Below are 15,434 nucleotides of genomic sequence, written 5' to 3' on the forward strand. Positions count from 1 at the left end.
AGTCTCCCCATACCTCCACTCCCCCAATTCCATGACAGACTTCAGCTAAATATGGAAATACAGTAGATCCCCACTTGACTTTTTCAGGGGAGTAGAGCATTTATCTTTCCAATCACAAAAACTACTAGAAGACGTCATGACCAGCTCAGATGCACGTGAACTGCAAGGTTACCAGCCAGACAGTCATGTTCATCTAGAATGACAAATATGTATATATAGGAGCAGCTATTAAAACAAGATTATTCACTTTTGACCCATCAGATAGCATTTAAATGCTTACCAGAAGCATAACTTTTGTTTCTCTCCTTTTTAAAAGGCAACAGATCATCAACAGATCGCTTAACACTCAGTCCATGAATACTTTATTACAAGATAAATAYCTGTATAATTTCATTTTTAAAAAATTACCCCAAATTAGTAACTATAAACATTTTCAAAAATAACATCTTTTATGGCAAATGTTCCTGTATATAAAAAGAAATCAATAATTTATTTCTTAACATTACGGACATTATGAAAATAAGCTGTAACTCTGGTTTTCTGACACTTAAGAAGATAACATTACTTTCCTTGTATTTTTTTTTTTAATAAGAGATCTTTTTGATAAAAAGTAGCTATGTAGGTCCAGTAGGAAATACAAAATTCTTACTTGGTATAAGTTAACTGATTGTCAGGAGTATGTATGGAAAAAGTCCATGTCCCCATCAAAAYAAGCAATACTACATACCTGCAAAAAAGCCAACACATCCACACAAGAATTGGACTGGTTACTCTAACATACCAATAACCCATTCAGTCACCCAACCCTGACAGCTACATAAGCAAATAGAGGGGTCACAAGCTAAACAGAATGTTTTCCATTTTTCTTTTTAGGGTCAATCAATATYGTCTTCTTCAGTTTGTCTGTAAATCATATCATGTTGCAAAGCAACATAAGCTTTGCTAACTATGGAGTTGGAGTTACTTTAAAGTAAACTCCATTTTTAGTTATTCTATTATCTGTTTTTAWTTCTAAAGTGTTTGTATCTTGGACTTGACAAATAATTATTATTATTTTTAATTATTAGCCATGAAGTTATGACACCATGTTTTTCCCTGTCCTCCAGTTTCTGGAAAGTTTTTAACACTTGCATTTAATAGCAAAGAATTGCCATTTGTCTCACCAATTAGAAAACTGAAAACTATTCTACAGTTGAATACATTACATYGTCATTATATTTACAAGGCCAGAACTTTTTTTTTTTTTGTGAAAACATCTGTTTTTGCTGTGATAACGTTACTGCCGCTTGYTGCACTGTCAAATACGTTTCTCAGGTCAGGTAATCACAGGTGATACCCTGAACATCTCTAGCCCGAGATCTTCTCAGCTTCTCCTTGCATTGGCAAAATTACCTCTGCATCTTGTACAAAGGCCGAGAGCTGCACGCACTTGTCCCTGTCACATTTCTCAGATACCCTCCTCCTAGGAAAATAAAAGATTGTGTGTTTGTGCATGGGCAGAAATCTCCTTGTAATTCAGAAGTGATTTCAAGTTAGTATCCTGAGTGTTACTGTCCAGTTTTCAGTAGCTTCTAAGACATCATTAAAAGAGGGGGAATGTAAGTAACCAGAGAGATTTCAAACATTTTTCAAAAATTAAATACATGACATTAGCGTCAATTTTAGCCCCRTATTAAACTTTGCACAGTGCAAACACGAGATATCCGTAGTGACCATTTTGTTCTTGCAAGGCAGCGACGAGCTTTCGCTTAGCACAACCCTRCCTGCACCTGAAGCGCCCGCTTTCGCTCCACCCCTTGCAAGCTGGGGAACGCACAGCCTTCGCTGTAAGGAGGTTCCAGTCTGCGTATAAAAATCAAAATGCATTTTTGATCAGTCCATCTTTCGTGCTTCCGCGCTGGCATCCTCTGAGGAAGGTGCCGAACTTGCATTTAAAATCCCGAGGGGTGGAAACGCTGCTTTGCTGACGGGCTGCCTGTGCTGACCGCCGGGGCRGCCTCCGTGCTCGAGAAGTGGAAACGCAGGGGAGGGGGGTGAGTAAAACGTGGATGGCGCAAGGTTTTATGAGATAAAGATCAGTGACCACGACTGAGGAATAAACAGTCGTACAGATATAAATCTTCAAGGAATATAGTAGATTAAGAGATAAAGCATCTAACAGAGGTGAACATTCATCTTCAGAAAAGGAGAACAGGCCAAAGAAAAACACTTACATTAATGGTGGGATGTTTCTCAACCACTGTTTGCAGCCCTTCCTTTACCTAGTATTTTTCAGAAACAGCACTGTTTGGAAGGGAATTCTGCCTTTATAACAAAATATAGAGAAACACTGGTACTCTTCTGGAAGRGCAGAAAAATTTTAAAGCTTAACTAACTGGGTTCTGATGTAKAGATGACAATATTAGGTGAAAGTACTGAAATAAATGAATTCCTTTCTTTTGCCTCAGAGTAATATAAAGCRAAGGGTGGAAATTTATTGCACATACTGGTTTGCTGCCTTTGAATAAAGTATTCTTTCATCTTAAGTAATTTTTAAAAAGTGAACAGCAACTGTTTTCAGGCCCATAAGCAGCTGTGTTTTTTTGTTTTGGGTTTTTTTTTTTTTTTTTTTTTTTTTTTTTTTTTTTTTTTTTTTTTTTTTTGAATTGTAACTTGGCTGTGGTACAAGTGCATTCAGGGATTTGGAGAGTGAAGGATTCCTAAGGTTAAAAAAAGCTAGAACTTTGCTATTGAAAGAAAGAGGTTAAAGGAGACCGATTACTGAGAACCACATTTCATAACTTTTTTGTGCAACACCCATACAAGGTTCACTAGCACTCAAAAGTAAAAAAGAAAATCTTACATAAAAATTGATATTAAAAGCTAAAAGAATTAGATAGCATTTTCTTCATATTATACCTCCAGTGAATGCCCTTCAGGTAGAATATCTACAAGTTTACTTGGCAATGAATTATAAATACATAAAGAGAGCCTGAAATATCAAGGTCATTACTAAGATAACAACAGACTACTTRTTACTTTAGCAAGGACATTAATTTTTATCATGATGGAAAAACTGCATTTTGTAAAGATAGCTTAGAAAGCTTTCAATTTTTTTAAATAAAATTCTACAACAGATAATGTTACATATAGAAACTGGACAAACCTATTTATTGCCAATGTATAATCTCCACAAGGTTTCTGTCTGTCATGTTAATTATTGAACCTTTTCATTCATTTCTACCAACTGCTGGCTACTTTTCCAAGCACAGAAAGGAGTATCCCACACTTAACTCACTTCATAGATGGTCTTCCAGAGGACTGTGGAAAGGAAGGGTGCTCTGATGGGTGTAGGTGGGCCAAACCTGCAGTTCAYGGTACTTCACTGAAGAACGGCTGCTTGAGATCTTCCTTGACTGAATAAAACGTTGTCCTCTTCATGCGCCAAAGTTGGGCTTTCCATGTTCTCCAGCAAGGTATGACAGGATTCGTACTCATGGTATGGCAATGAAGATTCTTTTACAACCGTGGACATCAACTGATTCCAGGTGATATTAGCATTTTTGAAAGCATGCAAGAGAAAAATGCCTATGATGATACTGCAGAACCCACTCAGGGTGCCAACGATGTCCCCCAGGTCCATGCTGTTCCACTCCTTGAACAGGATGATGGAGCACGTTACCACCGTAGTGGTGAAGCACACATAATAAATAGGTGTCACTAGAGACGTATTAAACAYGTCCAGTGCTTTGTTGAGATAGTTGATCTGAGTGCTGACCGAGAGCACTAAGATTCCCACCAAAACATAAAGCAGTGGATGGCGATAAACTGGCTTCCCYTCCAGCATTTGCTTAATGGCAATGCCCAGGCCTTTCACAGATGAGACAGAGAAGGCACCAATGACTGAACAAATTAAAATGTAGATCAATATATTTGTCTGACCTCTCCACGGAGCCACAATAAAAATCAGCACGAGGGCAATGGCTGTTATGACAGCAGCAAATGCGACAAACGCTGCATGAAAGAGAAAAAGAGGAAAAGAAGAGTAATAAATGTGAGATAATACCAAACTATGCTCAAGTACACGATAAAAAATTATTCTATGAATAAGTTCATTGCAATTCTACCCATTTAACACTTTCAGTGAAATTAATCCAGAAATACATTTCATATTTAGAATGTTTGACACCAAACATGTTACTGGACTATTTGTATTGATTCACACGAAAACAAGAGAAAGTGTTTTATGAGACTGATGAAGTGGCAATGGTCTCTTCACTCTCCAGAGAGAAGTTATTTCTTTTTCATTAAAGAGCAGCTCTCCTCCATTTGAAGGAGTAAGTACAGAACCTTTGAGAAAAGTATGTGAACAGAGATTAACAATACTTTTTTWWAAAAAATAAAAAAAATAAAGGTAACTGTGGAGCTTTTTGTGGTTGTTGAGTCCAAGAGATGAGCCTAGCTAAATGAAGAAATGAAGATCCTCATTTTTGTTCTAAGCTGCATTTTTCCATGTGAAATTCCTGCCTTTCTCAAATACACTTTAGCTTTTGATATCTACCCTATGACTCTCAACCCAGATAGATTTATTTAATTTAATATGAACACTGACTTACTCGGAACAAGGCTGTAAGTAGACCTCAGAGCTAGATAGCAATTTAAATGGAGTAAGTTAAGGAATGGCTGAAGTGGAGGTAACTGAAAGCTGTTTTCTGTTTAAAGTGGAGGTAACTTGAGTTATGGAGCCTTTCATCCCCTCACAGAGTTGAAAGGGCAGGAAGAGGTAGTACATCCTCCCTTAGCCAAACAACCTGCAAGAAGCCATATAAGAGGTACTGCTCTTAAGTCTGTATCCTTGGAAACATGTTAAGACACGCACGGGGAAGCTCTGTGTTTGTAGTGATTTTAGGGAATTGTGGGCTCTCGGCAGAAGCAGCCCCGGAGAGCTCTGCAGCTGGGACCATCCTGTCTGGGTCCTGCTAAACTCTTGGAGTTGTTCCTGAGGGACCCAAATGCTTCTACAGTGTTCACGCTTTCCTTAGCCAGTCTTTGCAGGCATAAACTGCRTACTCAAAGTCTGTGAAAACAGTTAACCAATTTCCAGCCTCTGTATATACCATAAGTAAATTAATATTACAGGTGGAGAAGGAAATCTGAAGTAATTCACTCTCTAACTGAAGTCAGAAGTACAAAAGATTGCTGTACTTCTTACTTTCCACATTATCCTTACACATCTAGCATATGCAAGCCCCTGCTCTTCTCTGTTCTGATCTTTGGTTATCATAAATGCTAAGAATATGACAAAGCACAYGGCGAGAGGAGGGGAAGCTCATCTAGATGTGTTCAGGGATGAATCTCCCCTCAAAGGTCCACATACTGTGCACAAACATAGTATTCTAGGGTAACMTTATTCTATACTAAATATCTAGTTAAGTGTATTTTGAATGTCTAGATGAAACGTCTATGCTGGTAGACATACATGTGTTAGGTGGCATGCAAATCTTTAAATTATATTACACAATATCCAGCAGGTTGCATGCCATGCATTGGAAAATATTAGACTGTAAATTTATACACACACACATGCACATATATATATATGTAAAGTTTCATTCCTGTATTTGCTGATATTTATGACAGAAGAAACAGGTTACTTTCAGTGCAGTTCTTCAAGGATCTGCAACAAACATTAAGACCACATTACGACATTGTGTTTCACTGGGGCGTTGTAAATATTAACCATTAATTATGTACTCTATCCGAGCTGTAAAAGCACAGGTTATGAACAACTTAAGGAATAAAGGCAGCAGCTTTAATTCTGTGTATTCCAGGAATATTTGCACATTAAAGGAGATGAACTTTGGCACTTTCTACAGTCACAGTCAAGCAACCTACAACAGAGCAAGGATTAGTCACCACTCGTACCGCGAGGTCCCCGCGCCGGTTCTGCCCAGCCCCTGCCTTCACATGCAGGCTGCTGCCTTCCTCGGCAAGGCAGCTTATAGGGACATTTAGACACCACATTACAATCTCATTCTCAGAACATAAAACTGCCCATCTACTGTTACTCTGGCTAATGCAGTATTAACRGTAAGTGCAGAGAATGAAGATACACATATACATCCACAACCACATAAAAACCATAAWACCAGGTTCCTATTTGTTCAGAAATTCTTAGTGTCTATACATAAAAGCCTRCATGCATTCACATCCAAAATATGAATACGGTAAACAAGGCAGTAACAGAAATATTAAGCTCCATTTCTTATCAAAAGAAATCYTAATTTCATGGCAATCACATAAAATTCAATCCAATTCACTCAYGAACAGATCCAGGGAGGTAAGAATGCACAGAAGTCTGTCACATAGCATTTTGCATGAAATATTGCAGGTTATCTACAGACCTGGATCTTGCAGCTTTACTTCCATCTCATCTAATGAGGTGACCTCCTCCTCCTCGGGGGCATGAATAACCATGACCGTAGACCCCAGAATGCTCAGTACGCAGCCCAGCTTTCCGTGGATGTTCAGCTTCTCATTTAAAAAGTAAGAGGACAATATAGCACTGTTGGGCAAAATACAAACAGAAGGTTCAGCTCCACCAGCTGCGCGAGACTTTCGAAGCATGCTGCTAACATGACAATAATTCAAAATCTCTTGAACTTGGATACATAGGAACCAGTCTGAAATAATCAAACTACTCTACTTGCCTGAAGTTTTAAGAAGCTTTGCAAGAAGATCAGTGGAGGGTTTTAGCRACCCTAATTCCTTTTCCTCCAGGTGATAAAGGGTCAGAATTGCTCAAGAAAATTCTCATTATCCATCAAGCCTGACTAAGAAGTGTGCATTACTCACACAGCAGCCTCACGTWCCTGTAAGATGACCACAGGAGCTGCTGATTTTGTCAGAAAATGGCTTAAACCATTTCACTTGGCATTAGAAGGAATGCAAGGAAGGTTAGGAAGTTGTTCCTTAACCCYTTCCTTGAGTTCTTGCCAGGCAAAGAAACACAGTGGAGGCACTTCTCACTCTCTGAAGAGGGCTGGCCCTGGGCTCTCCAAGAGCTTTGAGATACAGCCTGAAGATAATATGGCCCAATTAGGGTGACTTCATGGTGCAGCTCTTTAGCCAGCTACTGCACAGCTTGAGGCAGAGGAACAGGCTTAACCGCGAGTGAAAATTCACAAAAAAAAAMCCCAAAAAACAACAAAACACATACACACACACATGCACACACACAAGTTAATGGGTATTTTTTCAACCCATCGATTAAACTACAGCTCAGTTTTGCAGAAGGGCAAAGATCTCACTGATACTTAGTTCTCACGACTTCTCATTTTCATGAAAATTGGAAGCTTGCTACCCACATCAAAGGGGAGGCAGTTAAAACTCGGCCTGTTTTGAGAAGCAGCAGCCAGTGAGCGTGCAGCTACCTACACCCCGATCACAGCACATCTGTAGGTGACTRAGTTACACTGGTTTTATCTTCAAAAAACATCTGTATTTTTAACAGCTTACTACAAGACTCTTAAAAAAAAMTGCCTTAGTTTTAAACACAATGCTTCATGAAGTATACTAAACCCTTAAAAATAATAGCTTTACATTTAAATTACAATAATTCAATGTTGTTAATAAATTATTTTCTGGACAGTTAGATGTCAATGTAATCCATGTCTTCTCCGCTTCTATGTTAAYCTTATTCATGTGTTTGCTCAAGTATTTGGGAATTTCTTCAAACGCTGGAGGTAACGACTGTTTGAAGGGCATTCATATTTCAAAAGAAACATGAATTTTAACTGTGGATATTAAAACATTAACATTTTCTTTGCCTTCTTTCCTGAAGGACTTGGAAAAGGAAAAAATGAAACCAAAAGGAAACCTCAAATGCATATTAAATATACCTTGAAATGAAGTTATCCTCTTATAAAAGAAGAAATGTTTTTGGAAATATTTTAATGGGGCAATATATATTCTTTTAAGTGTTGTTAAAACTAAAGAACGATATATGACTTTTTAGGAAAGCTAAATTCTCTACATGTTCTAGAACAGGATAAACAAAATCTTCTACCACTAAGCAGCAGCAGTGCATCTAGAATATACTGATGAGAAATAGCTTAAAATATATGTGGAATATTGTTGGGAAGGCATATGCTGGTCTTCAGAACAACACTTTTCATTCCCTCTACCCAAGATATTCAGCAAAGAGATCTTTCCACCAAGGAGCAGAAGTGATTTTTTTTTTTTTTTTGGTCTGGACTTGTTCTTCACTTTTCTTATTAAAAAWTTTCTACTTTCAGACATATTTTTTTCTTCAGATAGTGAATGGTTTGTTCTTAAAAGTTTGCTTCCAGTCTGCACTAACCTTATAAGAACACTCAGCGCGCCCAAGGGAGTGACCAAGGTTGCAGGCGCAAAGGTGTAGGCAGCAAAATTGGCAGCTTCTCCTAATCCCACTGCAGATGACAAAAACATTTGGATTGCAATTAAGTTCAGAGGAGGGAAAAGGTAAAAGGAATACCATTGTGAGCATTTTGTAGCAGCTCCGCTGCTTTTGCCTGACTATTAAGGAGCAGGTACTGCTGTGCAGAGAGCTCCGAGCAGCAAACAAAATACTTGAGATGTGGGATACCAGAATGGTTTTTAATATAAAGGTAAAAGGTAATTGCAAATAAATTGCTTTTAGGTGAGATGAATGAAAAGATAGAGAATAAATCTACTTAAAATAGTGTTTTAGGTAGCATTTATATATAGCATGAAAGCAAGGAGGTGACTTACTTGACAGTAATCCAGCCCACCAAAGCCATTCCTTCAAATAAGAATATCCACCCTGTCCTGAAAAGAGAAAACAAGATCTTATCTTAGAAGAAAAAGATTRCTTTATTATAATAAACAATATTAAAGCTTCACATTTTCATTAAATCATACAAAGTATTGAAATAGCATATTATCTGGATGTGACATGAAGAATATTTTGCCTGGTTTTGACTGATATTWTTATTAGGCACTCTACTTACTTTGTGACTGTACTTACAGAAAATGATATTTGACTAAATATACATGGAGRAAAGATTCTAAGCAAAAGCAAAAATGTTTGTGAAGATTGTTAATGAGGTTAGAAAATATTCTGAAATTCTTTCCGAGGTCAAATGCAATACATTCATGTGCAGCTGCATTTGGACTCTGCCTATAATTCAAATTAAATGCCACTTCGCTCATGGATTTTTCCTCACACAAAGTGTAAACAAATTGTACATCCAGTATCTTCCCTCTGCCCCCAAATATCCAAATTTCCTGGAACAGTAGATTTTGCAATAAATACAACAAAAACTGCTAATGCTATATATTAAGATACCATACAAAGGGAAGCATGAGATTAGTCTAAGGGAATTTTTAAAAGTTCTCCACATTTTTCTAGCACTGCATCTCGGAGCAATAGTTGGATCACTGTGGAAACTTTTTAAAGTATTTTTTGCACAGCTCATTGCACTTTTTGTTTTTAAAGAAAGAACTAGACTGTTACTGTCTCGAGCCTTCCCATCTCAAATGAAGCAGGGAAAGAAGTGGGGCAGGGGGATGAAGGATGAGAACTTCCTTTGGTATCTAACTACTGTCAGGGAGGAAATACTTCCAATTTACTATATTTAATACTCAAGATGCCCCCATATCCTTAAGAATTTGGAAAACTTGGTCCTTTTGGCCACATGCAGAGAAACAATATTATATTTTTATCTCCTGCCGGAGTGAGCCAGAAAACACYGCTTACCCGCTCTGGTGACTCCTTTGGTGGCCAGTCTCAACAGGCCCTTCTTCTTCAGAATGAAACTGGCTCCAATAAAGATACTGGAACCTATTGCCAAAGCCAAGCCGACATAGAGCCGGCACCTGCTGCCCGCGAGCGCGGAGATGCTGCGGCTCGTTTCATTGAGAGTCTTGTCCACGGAGGTGAGGAAAGAGGAGCGGGGTGCGGACACGTTGATGATCTGGCACCACGCGTGGTAAGAGTCGCGGCAAGGCAAGGGGAGCACGGCACCTGGGAGGAGGAGAGGGGATGGGAAAGGACGCGTGAGCCAGGCGCAGCTCCAAAGAATCCTGTCTGAGCTCCGTGCGCTCCTTAATCCACCTAAGGTACACGTTCCTGGTTGGTCCCAAGGTGTTCAGCCATCCCTGTACATCACAGGCACGTGCCTTGTTTTATACATCTTTTGCAYGACTTTGGCTCAGTCAAGCCACTAGGGCAATGCTAAGGAATGCAACAATAAAATATGATTTTCAATGTAAAATTCCACTAGAAATTTTAAAGGCTAACCTGAAAGTTCAAAAAGAAAGTGGTCTTTGGTGTTGTGCAAAGACCACATGCCCAAAACACAAACATACACCTGTGTACAGAATAAACCTCCTAATACTCCAGGCTTCTATTTTTACATTTGTAACAGAGATTTGGGAATGACAGATGAAGAAYAAAAAACCCTATACAGCTAGCAAACTCTTGCTGCGTATGGGCACTAATATATTTTATTAGAAATGTTTAGTACCACCACGTAAGACAGATCTTTAAGCAGTAGTGAACTTTTTGGGYGGAGGCCTCGTTACAACTCACAGAAACTTTCATTTAACCCCAATCTCATGCAAATGGAGAAGGACCCCATTGGGGAGGGACCATCCTCCTGCAACGTGGCTGCAGGGYGCGGCGAGCTAACACTGAGGCTACAGCTTTCTGATCGGCCAAACCTCCTCAGCATCAGTACCCTGGCAGCCCGTAGGAACGACACCACTGCAACTAGCCTGGGTGTAGTTTTTAAAGGAAAAGGAGGTATTGCATTTCTGAGAACAGAATGTATAGTTATTTTGCATGGGAAAGAGGGGAGAGAGACAGCAATGGTGCAACAGGGCTTCCAGTAGTTAATGCAGGAAGTTTCATAGGTTTCTCAAGGTAGATTGCCAGCACTCAAGCAGCACGAATCGCAGAATCCACACTGGAACAGTTTTCAAGAAAAGCCTTTTTGGAAACAAGGATGAATTGCTAAGATGCATTAAAACACGAAAGAGCTGATGCAGAAGTACAAAAGCACTATCCCTAGTGATTCACAAAGGACTTGATGCAACACAATTTTCTTTTCCCCGTTTCCCCTGTAATTAAAATGACACATAAAGGATCTATCTGCTATGTTGCTCATCTGTAATACACTAGCTTATTTTTTTTTCTTCTCTCTCTCTCTCTCTCTCTCCAAAAGCATGGAGAGAGTGGGTAGAAAAAATGTGGCTCTGAGTCTGTTCATATCCAACCTATTGAAATATTAATGTTCTATCAGAAGTACTTTACTACACAGTTAACAATAAGCCAGCTTGGTTCCCCTAATGCTTAGGGGGAATACTTGAGCATACAGAAAGTATTAAAAATGATTTGAACTTTGACAGGATTTCTTCATTCGCAGCTGACAAAGCTGATGTTAACACTGCGAGATGCCATCATTTACAAATAAAAAACCAAGGAATAGTTCTTTCAGTTGTTCTGTCCACATACAGTACAAACATATTACAGTAAGTTATTTTATTTTCAGGTTGTGCAATCACATTTCCTTGTTTGCCAGGAGAGTTTCATTGCAACAGGACTTGTTTTGTATTGCTAAGCCTGACTTTGTAAAAAGGGTTCTACAGGATGGTTATCTYTACATCTTGCAGATGAAAATTATAAGATTAAAGTACTTCACAACCATATGAAACTATTTTTGCATACTATGTAGAATAGTATTTTGCCATCTTACCACTTCTAGAAGCTGAAACTGGATAACATAAAAATAAAGAGATTTGCATTTATCACTGAAAGTATTTTAAAATCCTGAAGAACTTCCACAATCTTAGAATTTTTTTTTGTGCATATACTTAAGTTAAAAGTTACTTTGCAAAAGAAAATTAAGGATAAGTCAATTATGCATAAAAGTCTTTCTTGCTAACACACATTAGGGCAAGGCAAAAGAACGGCGATGTTGCCCCTGAATGAAATCCCTTCGCTCTTACTTGAATACAGAATATAGTTGCGATTCAGCTGCTTCCTCTGTAAAAAACAATAATGCTAGCTTTTCAGAAAGTCTCGGGCCTTCATACTGAGAAATTAAGGCTGTATTAGATGAGACAGACCTGAGACACTCAATAAAGCACCCTCATACATGCTCGGGGGAGCCCTCCCTTGTCAGTAGCTCTGAAATTCTCCGCTCAGACAGCCTCTTCCTTCCACTCTTGCTTTGAGGTTTATCAGCAGACTCGTTCCTGGTTTGTCCTCTCACATTCCCCTCCTATTCTTTGGCTTCGGCAAGYCCTGCTGCTGCTCTAGGCGCTGCTTTTATGTTGTTTTCCTCCCCCCATTCCCCCCCTCTTTTTTTTAAAGCCTCAAATGCAGAATTATCCAATCTGTTTTATCACAGAGTGAACCGAATGTGCTTGAAGAGAGGCAGTCAACTGYTCTGCAGCAAACTCTTGTATATATTATAGAAAAATGAAGAAAGTCTTATGTATAAGATGAAATACAGTAGTAATATGTCTATTTTCAACCACATAATTAAGTAGTTAAGAGAGCTGGCATAGGGGCACTAATTAGGTATCAGAAACAAAAGTTTTACCTCTAGTTTGAATTTCTTCAACATTAGAAAAAAAAGCGAAGGATGTTATGTTTGCTATATTTTGCCAAACGGATTTTTCCAGACCAATGCAAGCAAAGATAAGCCAGCACAACCTTGAGCTGCTGCACGTCCACCGCACATGCACAGATCACCTCTGCAGCGTGTGTGCTGGGGACATTCAAGATTTCCTAAATGTACTGCAGTATGGTCAGAGCCACTTCCGCTGCATGTCCAGAAATCCCAGACAAGGGTTGGAATTTCTCAGCCTCCATCTGGTTAAAAAAAAAAAAAAAATGCAAGAAAATCTACATATATGCTAGGAGGTCTAGTCCATTCTCCATGGATTCTGCAAGAGACCCTCCAAGAAAGGGGGGCTTCTACAGATAAGGTAGTATTTTAACAACCTGCAATATAACACCGCTTTAATTACGTTGCTGAAAGGTAGCTTTAGCAAAACAAAAGCTGCAAAGAAAATCGGTTAACATAAAAAAAAGAGAGAGAGAAGAAGAGAAAGCGAGAAAGGGAGAACTAACGATTCAGTGTATTGCTTAACTTTGTATAAGGGTGCTAAACAGGACTGACAACGACTGTAACATCACTCAGTGACTGCGAGCTTTATGTGAGAGGCAGCAACAGTTCTCCTCTCTAATTAAAATAAATCAAAAAAAAAAAAAAAAAACTCTTGACAAGTACTGGCTTTCAGCCACGTGAGACTGAGAAGGGAGCTTTCTACTGGTGTTGAGTCACTGTGGTGCAGAAAAGCAACCTCGTTCTCACCCTTTTTGCGAATGGTAACCCTTCATTTAGCTGGGGGTGATTTGCAGGCTTACTCTCTTCCCAGTAATGACATTACTACGAGTTTTTCAACTGATTTTAGTTCAGCCAAGTACAGCACAGCAGCAGCGCACGTGAATAAAAGCTTTTTCTCCTTGCGACTGCCACAGGAGATGCTCCTTTCCCTCCCGAAAGGCAAGCTCTGCTCGCTTGAACTAAGGCTCCGGTGTCCCTCTGTGAAGGTGTCYTGTCTGCCAGCTGTGATCTGATCGTTACGTTCAAAATCATCCAGTTTTTAAGAAGCTGTATCATTYGTTCCACTTGCCTGTAAAGAGATGTCACTTCATACCTCAAAGGAGCAACAGAGAGTTGCTGGCGGAGGAATTACTTTGTCACCCGTTGCTAATAGCCTCGAGATCACGGCTGGAAGGACTGAGGAAGGTGACAAACACGAGAGGAAGCTGGGCTTGCGTAGCGCCCAGTTTCTGCAGCTAAGCTGGTTTCACCTCCCCGGCCTGAAATGTCAACAAATCCAAACGCAAACCTGCCACCAGAACCCSTCCTTGCGGAAACAGGTATCCCGAGCCCTGACTCGAGGCTGAGAGCAACACAGAGCCGTCCCGAGCTAAAGCTGCTACTGCTTAACTTCAAAAGCGGCTTCAAGATTAAGGTAGCTCTGAGAAAAGTTTTCTCAAACACCTGAATACTACCTGCTAACAGGTGCTGCAGACAGTCAAGTAGCTCATCTAGCCCTCTGCTACTTTGCTCTTCAGAGCAAATTTCACGTTTGCGGCGCTGCGAAAGCTCCGGACTAGCATGCCCCGCAGCGCTTCAGCGAGAGCCTCCTCACTGTTCACCCGGAGGTGGAAGATACCGAGCTAAAAATCATCTACAAACTACTCGTTTTGATGACAGACCTCGTTTCTGTCGTGCTCCCGAGTCAGCTCACTGCGCCTACATCAGAAAGCCAAAAGCCTCCTTTAGCTGCCTGCCAGATACAAACCCGCTTTGGCCAAGCGCAGCCTGCCGCGGCGACGCTTGCAAAAATGCAGAGGAAGGTGCTGAAGAGAGCTGCACCCGGCAGCCTCGGCCGCACGGGTTAAATAAACCAAGACCCCCCCWCACACACACACACCCCTTTCAGAGAGCCGGTTCCCAGCGCACGCGGTGGCCCCGCGGAGAGCCCGGCCGGGGCAGCCGAGCCGCGGCAGCGCCGCGCCCCCTCCGCGCCCCGCGCAGGGCACCCACCTGGGCGGCAGGGCGGCGGGGCGGGCAGCGCCTCTCGCTGCCCCATGGCTGCGGGTTGCGGGCGGCGGCGGCTGGGGCCGGGGCCCGGGCTCGCAGCGAGCCGCAGGCGGGCGCCGAGAGCCCTCCGCGGGCAGGACCTCAGGAGAGCCCCTCGGCGGCTTTTCGGTGCGTGCAGACRGCTGTAAAGCCCCGGGTCGCCCCTGCAGAGCGTGGGTACCGCCTGCTGCGAGCCCACCGCGCTGCTGAGCGGCGGGGGGAGGGCTCTCYCCTGGGGCACCTCGGCGTTATTTATCTGTACGGGACAAGTTTCAGCACTCCTTGCTGCCCCGGAGAAGAGGCGGTGGTGGTAACGTAAGACCCTGTGCAGCGTGCSATGGGCTGCCTGCGCTGGCCCCGGCCGCTCCGTCTCTGCAGCGGGGCAGTTTCACCCGCCTGGAGCAATCGCAGCATCCCACTTTGCAAACTARTGCAGCTCCCGGTGGGAGTTACCCTGAGGTGAGTCCCTGTGGTTGAACAGGCTCTCTGCTGCCATAAGAAACAGCTATCTGCATTACCCAACCAATAGTTTCAAAGTAGAAGTCGAAAACTTTGTTTTTAACATGGTTAAGCAAAAGACGTTACACAAAATGTATGCCTTAATAGGCCGTTATGTGCTAACTTAGCGTTTCTGAGCATACTGCAAAATTCCTGGGACAGTCTGAGGATTTTTACCAGGCGCAGACCACAGGGCGAACTAAACAAAGCTGCAAATTCTCCACACCTCTGCAAGGCACCCCAAAGACATGTGGGCTTGAGTCTAGCAGAGCTGTAATCGCGTCT

General features: G+C 41.3%; 1 protein-coding gene across 1 annotated transcript; it reads right to left on the bottom strand.

Annotated features, from left to right (window-relative positions):
* Positions 1 to 3,253: 3,253 nt before the first annotated feature.
* On the bottom strand, positions 3,254 to 14,676 carry NIPAL1 (NIPA like domain containing 1). The gene is made up of 6 exons (XM_085322689.1): positions 14,616 to 14,676; positions 9,743 to 10,009; positions 8,755 to 8,811; positions 8,342 to 8,432; positions 6,384 to 6,544; positions 3,254 to 3,993 (listed from the first exon to the last, which is right to left on the bottom strand). The coding sequence occupies exons 1-6, from the start codon at positions 14,659 to 14,661 to the stop codon at positions 3,362 to 3,364; spliced, it is 1,254 nt and encodes a 417-aa protein (XP_085178815.1). The 5' UTR covers positions 14,662 to 14,676; the 3' UTR covers positions 3,254 to 3,361.
* Positions 14,677 to 15,434: the final 758 nt, after the last annotated feature.

The sequence above is a fragment of the Rhea americana genome, unplaced genomic scaffold (genome assembly GCF_003343005.1).
Source record: "Rhea americana isolate MKP2758 unplaced genomic scaffold, rheAme1 scaffold_8, whole genome shotgun sequence".
Lineage (NCBI taxonomy): Eukaryota > Metazoa > Chordata > Aves > Rheiformes > Rheidae > Rhea > Rhea americana.